At 48.0% G+C, this 12251-nt stretch overlaps 1 protein-coding gene across 1 annotated transcript in view; it reads left to right on the top strand.

Annotated features, from left to right (window-relative positions):
• CYSTM1 (cysteine rich transmembrane module containing 1) overlaps positions 1-10071 on the top strand; it is a 62631-nt gene extending 52560 nt beyond the window's left edge. Inside the window, exon 4 of the mRNA XM_086716522.1 lies at positions 9888-10071. Coding sequence (XP_086572648.1) covers positions 9888-10000 — 113 coding nt within the window. The 3' untranslated portion in view covers positions 10001-10071. The remainder of the gene's footprint in view (positions 1-9887) is intronic.
• The last annotated feature ends 2180 nt before the right edge of the window (positions 10072-12251 follow it).

Raw genomic sequence — 12251 nt, 5'->3', positions numbered from 1 at the left:
CTCCCTACCAGCTTTACACTGGGCCCATGTTGCTGCCAGGTGCTCAGCAGTTAGGGAGCCCTGCCTTCCAACCTTCAGGTCTCTTGTCTTGGGAGGAATAATAGCAGCTAGCATATACTGAGTACCTGCTGTATACTAGGCCCTGGCCTATGTGGATTAATTCATTAAGTTACTGAAGAACACAGTGAAGGAATAGGTACTGTTATGATCCCCATTTTGTAGACAAGGAGCCTGAGCTCAGGAGAGGTGATCACGCCCTCCAGGTGGCACCCAGAGTGGACCCCAGGATATCCAACTGTAAGGCCCCCACCCCTCCTCTCTCCAGTGTTCCTTGGCGAGCTGCTAGGCCCAGGAGCAGTCATTCGGGTCTGCTTGTGCTGTGACCTGGGGAGGGGTCCTCCTGCCAGTGATGATTGTACTGGCTTGAGTGTGCTGGACCTCCAGAGTTTGCTGGGAAGCCTCCTGTTCTCCACACTGGTGGTGCTGTAAATAAGCACACTGCTTTGGGCCGCTGAACTCTGTTCGGTGGATGGGGAGTGGTCAGATGCCTTCTGTCATTCCTGACACATTGGCGGCTCCCTGCATGGCCACTCTGCCTCCAAGGCTAAGCCCACTTATTTTACCACTTGAGGGTTTTCCTAGCAAGGATTAGCATATCTCTCATGGTTTCAGTGGAAAGGTAGTTGGTCATGATGTTGGAGACTTTTTTCTATCAGGCTTCTTTGGACAAGCAAGCTAGAACTCATCAGATGACCACAGAAGGAAGCTGTTTCCCTAAACCCCAGACCTGTCTCCAGCCTGGCAGGGTTCTAGTCACAGCCCTACAGACAAGGAAGGCCACGCCTCTATCTCCCTTTCTCTGGCCTCACATTCACCACAGTGGGTGAAGACTTTTTGTCATTGCCTTTTGGGTTGGCGTTGCTGTGTGGTGGGGTTACAGAACAGCAGAGATTGTTGTGGATGACTTAGTGGGGGCCAGGCACCCCATACGGTTCTTTCTTGATCTACAGGGATGACCATTATTGCTCTGAAATGGTGGGCAGGGAGTTGGGGAGGCAGGACAGTCCTTATAAAGTGAGGTCTGCCTTGAATCACCTCACCATGTTTATTGAGAATGGTTATCGGTTCTATCCGTGACCTGAGAACTCACCTTGTTCTCACCAGGGCCTGAAACTGAGGTACAGTCACCTGAAAACACAAGTCTTTTACTATTGCAAAATTAATCCAGACAGTGGAGGGAAGAAACAACCTGGGGTGTTTTGCATAAATATATCTGCTTAGAACTGTTAATCAGTAACACAGGAATCTGGTGCGTGTAGAAGCCAGTTACGGTCTGTATACCTAAGATAAAAACACACTTTGTGTTCAGTAAAAACGATATGGCGGTGTTTACCTTGTTACAAAATGCAGCAAGTCCTATTTGAATGAAACTCCTGAGGCCGTCATTCAGTGTGAGTCAGACAAGCATTGCTGATAACAGAGCAACCTGTGCCTGTCTGTGCCTGGACACTAATTGGTAGAACCCAGCAGCTACCTCCTTGGCCATCTCTGCCCTTTTGGACAAGTCCCAAAGAGCCAGCTCCCCTTGGAGTATACTACCTCTCCAATTTTTTTCTGTAACCCAGTGCCTGAAAACCTGGAAAATAATAATTTTCCTGATTTCTTTTTAGCTTTCAAAGTCATAACAGTCATTGTCATATTCAAGAGCCAGGGACATTGGGAGTTTCTGTTTTCTGATCTCTCTCTCCTTGCTTTGTTTCTGCAATTCCCTAGTTCCAGGCATCTTTCCAGCTTCTTAGCAGGGTATGAAATGGCAGATCGTGCATTAACCACCTTGTCTGCCATCTTTTGGGGGCAAGGAGAGTCGGGCTGTGATGACTCAGTCAGAAGCCGGGTCTGAACTAAAGTGACGCCCACTTCTTGATGAGACACTCAGTAGCCATCGTTTCTTTAAATTTTCTTGCATTAGTGGAAGAGAAAGAGACATGACAACGGGGCACTAATAAGATGGACATGCCTTTCCCTGTAGCTCATTGAGAGGATATGTCCTGATTCCAAATGCCAGTTGTGTTTATTATTGGTCCCACCCAGTGTGGCATGTCTCTGTGTGGCTCCTCAGATGGGTCTCTGGCTCTTCTTTCCAAGTGGTCTGTGAGCTCCCGGAGTCGGGTACAGTGTCTTTTGTTCCTGGACTCCCCTGCAGGGCTGTGTCAGAAAAATGAGAGGCAGGCTACACGAGGTGGGAGGGAGACTGAGCAGTGTCTGCCACATCCTCTGGTGGTGCCGCACAATCGGAGCCGTCTGCGGGAGTGTTGAGGGAGGAAGGCAGGTGGACATACGGCAGGCAGAGAGGACTTGGGTTTTTTATGAGCACGATGTGCCTCTTGCTGGCCGGGTCCAGGCTGGCCCCGGAGGGCCCAGGGTCGGTGGGCACTACCCAACCGCGGGAAACTGCTGTGGGAGTAAGTGCTCCTGAACCGCTCGCGTTTGGAGTTCTGCCTGCTGCGAAGCTCAGCCTTGGTGTCTCCTTCCCAGGGCGGCGAGGTGCCTGGAGTCCTCATGAGTAAGCAAAGCATTAAAGAATGTAGGGGTTTGGGGAGTGCCTGGTGGCTCAGTCGGTTGGGCATCCAGTGCTTGATTTCAGCTCAGGTCATGATCTCATGGTTTGTGGGTTCGAGCCCTGTGTTAGGCTTGCGCCGGCAGTGCGGAGCCTTCTTGGGATTCTCTCTTTGCCCCTCCCCTGACTGCGTGCACGTTCTCTCTCTCTCAAAATAAACAAACATTAAAAAAAAATTTTTTTTTAAGAATGTAGGGGTTTTTGTATATGGTGAAATACTCAGAACATAAAATGTATCCTTTTAACCATTTTTAAATATACAGTTCATTGGCCTTAAATACAGTCGTATTGTACAGCTATCACCACCATCCATCTCCAAAACTTACTTCATCTTCTTGAAAACTTACTCTATACCTGTTGAACAATAAGCCCGTCTCCAGCCACTCCTAACCACCATTCTACTCTCTGCCTTAGAAGTCGGTCCATTTTAGGTATCTCTTGTAAGTGGAGTCATACAGTATTTGTCCTTTTGTTATTGCCATATATGTGTTAGCATCATGTCCTCAAGGTTAGCCCAAGTCATAGCATGTGTTAGAATTTCCTTTTTTTAAGGTTGAATACTATTCCATCATATGTATTAACCATGTTTTGTTTATCCATTCCTCCGTCAGTGGACACTTGGGTGCTTCCGTTTCTGGCTTTTGTGACTATGCTGCTTATAAACATGGGTGCATAAATACCTGTTCAAGTTCATGCTTTCAGTTCATATGGGTCAAAGTTTTAAAGCACAAGCAGCAAGATGTCTTTGAAGGTCATTTTCTGATAAATTGCCCTTCTCCACTGAGGGCTAGGCTTACAGACCAAAAGTTAGCTTTACTCACCATCTAATTTTAGACTCCAACTTAAGCACCACTTGTAACATCAAGCTTCATTTTGATATTTGATAGGCTTCTACTGCGCATTACAACTCCAACTTAGTTGGCCACTTCTTTGTGATTGTGGGGGCACCCTTGTCACTTGCTGGTGGACGTTGGTAGTGTCCTTATTAGAGCTGGCTTGCTCTAGGGGTGCATGCTCTTTCTGACTTTGCCCCTCCTGACCCAAGTTGGGCTGGCCTTTTGACCTTGTCTCTGATCTGGCTCCATTTGGGGACCTGAAACCCTGAGCCCACTGACAACTGAGGCTGTTGAGACCATTTTTCTTCCACCCGTGGCAGCTTTGTGAGGCACAGTATTCTCTCCCATCTCTGCTGGTTCTTGTTATTTGTCTTTATTTCATCCAGATCTTATACAGCATTTAACATTATTAGAATTATATGTAAATTTTTTTCTTGGGGGAGTACAATATTTTTCTAAATACTCTGGCGTTTGGGGTTGCCACAAGGACTGGTTTTCCCTGTACCAGTTTAAACCTAGTCCAACAGCCCTTGGCAACTGGTGAGGTGTACACACCTGGGGGATAATGGGCTTTTGATGGATTCAGTGGTCCTGGCATGGGTCTCTACCTCTTGATGAGACTTCTTTAGGCCAGACTGCCAGATCAGTTCAGTTAGGAAGTAGAGATGGCTGGTTGTGAATTTTTTTCTTGATGGTTATATGGTTATTCTCTTTATTAATTTCTTAATAGAAATTCTCCATATCCACACTTGAGCCAACCACAGCTCTTTTGCATAGTTAAGGACGTTAAGAATCAGTGCCCCGGTGGACTTTGAGCCCATGACATGATAAAACCGTGGGCCATGCAGCCCTTATAACATGGGGCCAGGACCCTGTCTCTGTGCACTGTAGCCATTTATCCTTGGCTGAGAGGCTTTTGCTGGTGCAGGTTAATGGAGACCGCATGCTCCTCGTTCCCATCCACCCTGCGCTGGCCTTCATGCGTCTGGCCCAGCAGGAGAACGAGGAGAACATTCTCTGCTACTTTTCTGCTCTTAGGGCTGTTACCCTCTGCTCTGGCACATGGCTGCAGGGCCCAGGAGGGGGAGGATCAAGCCATATCTTGTTGTCAATGCATTTTCATCTCTTTGGGGCCTCGCTTACAGATAGCACTGTCAACCCTGCTTTTTTGCAGGTGAGGACACTGAGGTTATGAGAGGTGAAGGGGAGGGCCGAGTCAGAGCAAGCCGCCCTGGAGCCTAAATCAAGAAGGAAGGAAGGGAGTGTAGAGGAGTCTGGGCTGGGAATGAGTTGAGAGAAGGCATCAATACATGCTTAGTACTGTGGCCATTGTTTTAGTCTCCTGACGGTTGCTTTATTTGGCTTTGCTTTAGATGCTGGAGGATGAAGGGACAAGTTTGCCAGAGAGCAGATCAGATGCTTCTCAGAGGATCAGAAAGATGTGGGTGGGGCGTGGAAGAAGAGCCGTTCACACAGTAACCCAACCTCAAGTTAGGTCTCCGTCCTAAACCCTGGGAGGGGCCTGGTAATGAATCAGGCAGCTATTCCTGGAGCTGACGAGGAAAGGGGATGCTCCTCTGGTGAGCCATTCCTCGGGCAGGGACAGAGAAGGAAGAGCTGGTTCAAGGAGCACACAGACAGATCCTGGAGGTGGGCTGTTGTCTGCATTCACAGATATCACTGTCTGTACAGCCTGAGGGCTGGAGGTGCCTGTGAAACCCACAGTGGGGTTTCACTGCTGGAATGGGTGGCCGCAGAGCCCAGTGTGCCCAGGACTCCCGTCGGGGGGATGGGTTGTCACTAGGCATGACCCTGACAGGGTACAAGTGTCTCTGGCCCTTGGATTACAGGCCCTGTGCTGTTGTCCTGTTTGTTCCCATGCTGGCCAGGTCCTTCTGTCCCAGACCTGGGATCCCAGCTCCCTGTCCCCTGCTCTTGGAAGCTGCTCTGTTCTGGGCCCTGCCGGAGTTTCCCAAGGTCATACTTGCCAAAGATGTGACCATGTCCCCCTGATCCTGAGCTCTGATGCCATGTGTTTGAGGCAAAAAGAAAAGTGTGTGTGTGTGTGTGTGTGTGTGTGTGTGTGTGTGTGTGTGTGTGTGTGGCGGGGGGGGTGGTGTATGTATGTACATGAGTTGGGGTCAGGGCAGGGCCTTGTGCTCCTGGCATTTCCCCCTCCAACATTTTATGTTCTCCCACCATGGGTCTGCTAGAAGTGGGGCCTGGCTCTGTTCATTCACCCCCTTCCCTCAGAGTGGCTTTGGGCACGTGCCTGCCTGGGGCTGGACCTGTCCTGTCCTCCAGACAGTGAAGAGCCAGCTGGCCTTAGGGTCCTTTGCTCCCAGAACAGCCTGTGACTCTGCTCCCTGGCCTCTGGTTTCTTTCTGATGCTTCTCCCCAGAGTCAGGTGAGAGCCCCCTTCTCTCTGCCTATGTGGACCTGTCTGAAAGAGGCCCACTAAGTCAGGAGAGGGGTCTGCCTGCAGGGCCATGGTCACTTGAATAATAGTGATAATATCAGGGAACATTGATCGAAAGCTTTACAATGTGGTAGGCACTGTGCTAAGTATTTTATAATGTGCCTGGTCTCCTGATTTGCTCAACAATCGGTGGGGTGTAGATTATCAATGTAGTCCTATTTTACAGCAGAGGAAACTGAGGCTAAGAGAAGCGGTCACCTGCCCAAGGTTATGTGGCCAATGTGTAGATGAGCCTAGTTTAAATCCAATTGGATAACGTCATATGAAAATCTTTGTTCTAAAATCCTAATTGTGGTGCCTAATACTAAATTGGAACAGGGTGTCTTTGGGAATTGTGACCAGAATTGGAGAGACAGTGTCAGGTGGGAAGGGTTCCTTCTCTGCTACTCTCTGAACTTCCCATGTCTGGAATCTGAGAACCCTGCTGCCTTATACACATACTCACTCTCACTCTCAATCTCTCTCACTCTTTTGCTGAACCTCAGGTTCAGGTTCCAGGGAAGAGATGTTGGAACAGCTGAGGCCAGCTGTGAGAGAGGAGGCTGGGGAGACAGGGACAGAACTTTTCTGAGAACACAGCTAGTGCCCTCTGCAGGCTGTGTTTTGGGTGTTGGAGGGTGGGGCATAGAGTAAATCGAGCTCCTGCATGGCCTGGTCTGTGCTGGGCAGTCTGTCCACGGGACAGGTGGTACTGCTTGCCCACCGCGGCAGTGAGTGTTGCAGGAGGTTCAGGGCACCTCTCTCTGCTCTGTGTGTACAACCTTAAGTGGGCTCCTGCCTCCTCACCGCAGAGCTGTCCTGTCCCAGCTTTCCAGGGACCACAGTTCTGCACCCACCCAAATACAGGCCTTGGTGCTTGAAGCCCAGAGGAAATTCACCACGTAGAATTAACACCACGTAGAATTTTCTTTGGATTATCAGTCATTCAAGTACTCCCCTTTACACTGTGCATGTGCCTAGAGGTGGCTTCCCCACAGTCAGAGAGGAAGCACTGGCCCCACCTCTCACACAGTATTCAAAGGTCTCCTGAAAGGGGCTGTGATACGTGAGGCCAGTTGAGTCTGCTGAAGCAAGGCAAGGCACCTGAGGCCCTCAACAGGCTAGGTAGCAGGGCTGCTGAACAAGGGCAGATACACACCCCTGGGGCCCATGCAGTCTGACTGTGAACAGTCCAGATAGCCAAGGAGAAAGTGCTATAGGAAGGAGGAACCTTGCTCCTTGAGCAAAGGAGTGACATGCTGGGCAGGTACGTGCAGAACAGTGGGTGTGTGCTGCGTGAGAGGAGAGTCAGGAAATAGACATGTGAATGCTACCTTCTAGCTGATTTTGGACAGACCACGTAGACTTCTCTTGAGCAGTTCCCTCCTCTGTAAAATGGGACCACAGTGTGTTCTTCACGTGGGAATACGCAGGGCTCTACAGACTTCAGTCTGATGACAAAGACAGGAATGATGAGGGTGGAATCTAGGAGCAGTGGACTGGTACCTTGGCTGAGGTGGCGTCCATCCCATGTCCCAACAATCTGGGGTGTTATAAGGCCCCAAAAGCAGAGCAGAAGAGTGGAGGGGATGTTTCCAGGAAAGGGAAGATGAACGAGCCCAGTGACCTTGTTGCCAGTGTCAAAAGAGGGCCAAGGGGTGAGGTGGGCACTATTTTCAGGGTCAGATGGGTAGGCACTGAAGTTTCTGACAGGTATACTGCTGAGGTGTGACAGACAGGGGTGTGGTGGGTGGAGGGGCTCTGCTGAGGAAGCCAGAAGAGAAAGAGCATGATGTTCACCTCCAGGAGTGAGCAAAGAGCGGAGCCGTGGGGGTTGTCAAGGGACCTGAAGACGCCCCTTGGAAGATCATGGAATCTTCTGGGGTGTACATAGGGAGTGGCTGTCCCTTCTCCCTTGGTGCCCTCTTTCTCTAGGCCTGGGCTCAGGTGGGCTCCTGACACCTGCCCAAACCTAAACCCAAACTCAACATGGAGGAACAGAAGAGGCTGGGGTTTGGTGATTTCTGAAATGCCACCAGCTGGTGATGGTGGAGAGGGAGGAACCTTGGCAGTGGCCTGTTTCTGATGCACGGGGCTCAGCCTTAGGAACTGTACCAGTTTCGGGGGTGCTCTCTGGTCTCCGAGCTCCTTGGAGGGAGTGGAGAGCAGTGATTTGAATATGCTGCTCACTGGGTTTGCCCTGAGAGAGCCAGCAAGGCCTGAGAGGAGTCAGAATTGCACTGAAGACATCACTGATAGGGAGGGCTATGGGTCACAGGAGCAAAGTCAGGTTATGAGAAGAGCAAAAATAACTGGGAGCACACGTTATGTGGAGTTTGGCCAGGGTTGGGGTGAGGGTGGCACTGTCTAAGTAACAGTGACACGGGGAAGACAGTCTGGGACTAGGGTGGGTGCCACCAGGGAGCCAGGGAGTGGTCAATACCCACTGCCCCCAGACACTTGTGGTAGAGGCTAGTAGGGGTCCAAGGTGTGCTGAAAATGGACAGGTCCTCCCTCCTGCCAGTAGGACTCGGCAGTGACAGTCCAGAAGAAGCAAGCTTTGAGTGTGGCTTTGGAATCAAAGACTCACTTTCCTGGATTAAGGAAAATGTAAAATGCAGATGTAAAATCCTCTACCCCTTGCCACATCCTGACCTTTAAGTTTCTTGTATCCTTTTGGAAACTTATTTGTGTATATGTGTGCATCCTTTTCTTCGTACAGATCAAATAAGGCATGCCATGTACCTTGCTTAATTTGTTGGCAACATGGAAGAACTACCTAGTTCTTTTAAATTTTTTTTTGTTAATGTTTACTCATTTTTGAGAGACACAGTGGGAGCGGGGGAGAGGCAGAGAGAGGAGACAGAATCCGAAGCAGGCTCCAGACTCTGAGCTGTCAACACGGAGCCCGACGCAGGGCTTGAACTCAAGAGCTGTGAAATCATGACCTGAGGGGAAGTTGGACGCTCAACTGATTGAGCCACCCAGGCACCCCTACCTAGTTCTTTTTAAAGACTGGTTAGTTTTCTGTCTTACAGTATGTGTTGATTTAGCTAATCAGTGTCCCATTGATACCAAGGTCATTGTTAATTTGGGGTTTTGATATAGTAGACACACTATACCCATATCTGAACATTGGGACAATTATTTCTGTAGGAAAAACCCTCAGTGTGGATTTTATGAGTCAGAACTATATGCACTACCCCCTATCTCTTTAAAAGGGGTTCTGCCGGGGTGCCTGGGTGGCTCAGGGGCACCTGGGTGGCTCAGTCCGTTAAGTGGCCGACTTCGGCTCAGGTCATGATCTCGCGGTCCGTGAGTTCGAGCCCCGCGACAGGCTCTGTGCTGACAGCTCAGAGCCTGGAGCCTGTTTTAGATTCTGTGTCTCCCTCTTTCTCTGACCCTCCCCCGTTCATGCTCTGTCTCTCTCTGTCTCAAAAATAAATAAATGTTAAAAAAAATTTTTTTTAAATAAAAAATAAAATAGGTTCTGCCAGTTCACATTTGCTGAGTGTTTGAGAATTAGAAATGATGCTGGTGACACAGAATTAGAAACGATGCTGGAGCCGTTGTGAGGATTAAATGAGATAATGCATAAAGCTTTCAGCCAGTGCCTGCCACACCAGGCTGAGAACAGGGCTCACTGCAAACTGGACCACTTTGGACAAGCCTCAAGTTAGGTGCCGGGTTGGGTTTCATTGTCAGCTTGGGGCAGGGGAGGCGTCAGGACACAGTGGTCTGACAGCTGCTGAGCCGTCCCCTTCATTCACACGTTTAAGAAACGTTTAGTGAATGCCTGACGTGTGCCAGACACTGGAGCAGAGATGGAGCAGGGAAGCAGACAGGCATGGCTCTGACCCTCTGGAGAGGGTGGGAGTCTCCGTGGCTTGTGCTAAATACTACCTGCATAGGACGCTGCTACTCGCAGTCCCCTCTGACTAGGTCTTTCTCTCCCCTGCCCCTGCCTTGCCCCCAGTGTACGTGGTGGAACGGGAAAGGAAGATGGACGTGGACACCGGGTGTCAGGCAGCCCTGGCCGCGTGTTGGACTGCTCTGTGCTGCTGCTGCCTCCTGGACAACTTGAATTGAGCAGTTGGGACCCAAGTGCTCCCTCCAGGCCCACTGCCTTGTTACTGGAATAAACAATTAGTGCTGCACCACTTCCATTTTTTCTTTCTTTTAAAAGTACCTAACCTACACTCTTACATTTTAGCACCTATGACAGGTGTGAAGTGGCATCTTACTGTCTTTTTAACATAGTGACTCAGTAGTTCTATTCACTGTGCAGTGCTCACCACAATAAGTACAGTCACCAGATGTCACTGTATAACATTAATATGCTGTCACTGACTGTATTCCCTATGCTGTATTTTTCATCTCTGCCACTCACTTATAACTGGAAGTTTGTACCTCTTAATCCCTTTATCTCTTTCACCCATCCTCCCCACCCACCTCCCCTCCTGCAACCAGCGCTTCTCTAAGACTGTTTATTCTACATGCAAGTTGAAATCATCTGGTATTTGTCTTTATCTGACTTATTTCACTTATCGTAATACTGAGTCCATCCATGTTGTCACAAATAACAAGACCTCATTCTTTTTCATGGCTCAGTAATGCTCCACTGTGTGTGTGTACGCGAGTACATGTGTCTCTGGGGGGGGGGGGGTGTTTTTACATGTGCCACATCATCTTTATCCATTCATCTACGGATGGGCACTTGGGCTGCTCCCATGTCTTGGTTACCGCAAATAATGCCACAATAAACATAGTTCAATTAGTGTTTTTGTTTTCTTTGGGTAAGTACCCAGTGGGAGAAGTACTGTGTCATATGGTAATTCTATTGTTAATTTTTTAAAGACCTCCATACTGTTTTTCACAGTGGCTGCACCAGTTTGCATTTCCACCAGCAATGCACAAGAGTTGCATTTTCTTTGTTTTAAAGATTTTTAAGCATTCTCCACACCCATTGTGGAGCTCAAACTCACAGCCCTGAGATCAAGAGTCTCTCAACTCCACTGAGCCAGCCAAGAACCCCAAGGGTTCCGCTTTCTTCACATCTTTGCCAGTGCTTGTTGTTTCTTGTTTTGGGGGATGATCACCATATTGACAGGTATAAAGTGATACGTCATTGTGGTTTTCATTTGTATTTGCCTGATAATTAGTGATGTTGAGCATCTTCTTATCTGTCCATTGGCCATCTGTACATCTTCTTTGGACAAATGTCTATTTAGGTCCTCTGCCCATTTTTAATAGAGTTAATTATTTTTTGGGTGTTGAGTTGTATGGGTTCTTTGTAGCTTTTTGGTGTTAACCCCTTTTGGGATATGTCACTTGCGAATATCTTCTCCCATTCAGTAGGCCGCTTTGCCATTTGGTTGATGATTTCCTTTGCTGTGCAAAAGCATTTTCTTTTAATGTGATCCCAGTAGTTTAATTTTGCTTTTGTTTCTCTTGCCTCAGGAGAAATATCCAGAAAAATGTTGTTAAGGCTGATGCCAAAGATTACTGCCTGTGTTTTCTTGTAGTTTATGGCTTTAGGTTTTTAATCCATTTTGAGTTTATTCTTGTGTATGGTGTAAGAAAGTGATCAGTTTCATTCTTCTGCATGTAGCTGTCCAATGTTCCCAGCACCATTTATCAAAGAGAATGTCTTTTCTCCATTGTGTATTCTTGCCTCCTTTGTCATAAATTAATTGACCATATAAGCGTGAGTTTTTCTAGGTTCTCTATTCTGCCCCACTAATCTCTGTGTCTAATTTATATGTTAATACCATATAGTTTTTTAAAAACTGAAATATAGTTAAAACGCAGTCTCAGGTGTACAGTAGTGATTTTAGAAGTATATACATTACGTTTTGCTCACCACAAGTGTAGCTACCATCTGTCCCCATACAACAGTGTTACAATGCCATTGACCATATTCTCTCTGCTGTGCCTTTCATCCCGTAACTTATTTCATAATTAGAAGCCTGTATCTCCCACAACCCTTCACCCATTTGCCCATCCCTCATTTCCTCACTCACTCTGGCAGCAGTTTGTTCCCCTGTATTTATGGATTTGTTCTTAATTTATGTTTTGTGTTTTAGACTCCACATATAAGTGAAGTCATATGGTATCATCTATCTCCATCTGACTTATTTCACTTAGCAGAGTACCCTCTAGGTCCATCCATGTTGTTGCAAATGACTAGATCTCATCCTTTTTTTTTTGTGGCTAAATGTATACACACACACACAGACACACACACACACACACAAATATATGTGTGTATATAGGGATATATATAAAATATCCATCCCATATCTTCTTTATCCACTCATCTATTGATGGACAGTTGGGA

This window comes from Puma concolor, chromosome A1 (genome assembly GCF_028749965.1).
Source record: "Puma concolor isolate L17-30 chromosome A1, mPumCon1.1.hap2, whole genome shotgun sequence".
Taxonomy (NCBI): Eukaryota; Metazoa; Chordata; class Mammalia; order Carnivora; family Felidae; genus Puma; species Puma concolor.
This window is presented reverse-complemented; position numbering and strand designations above follow the sequence as displayed.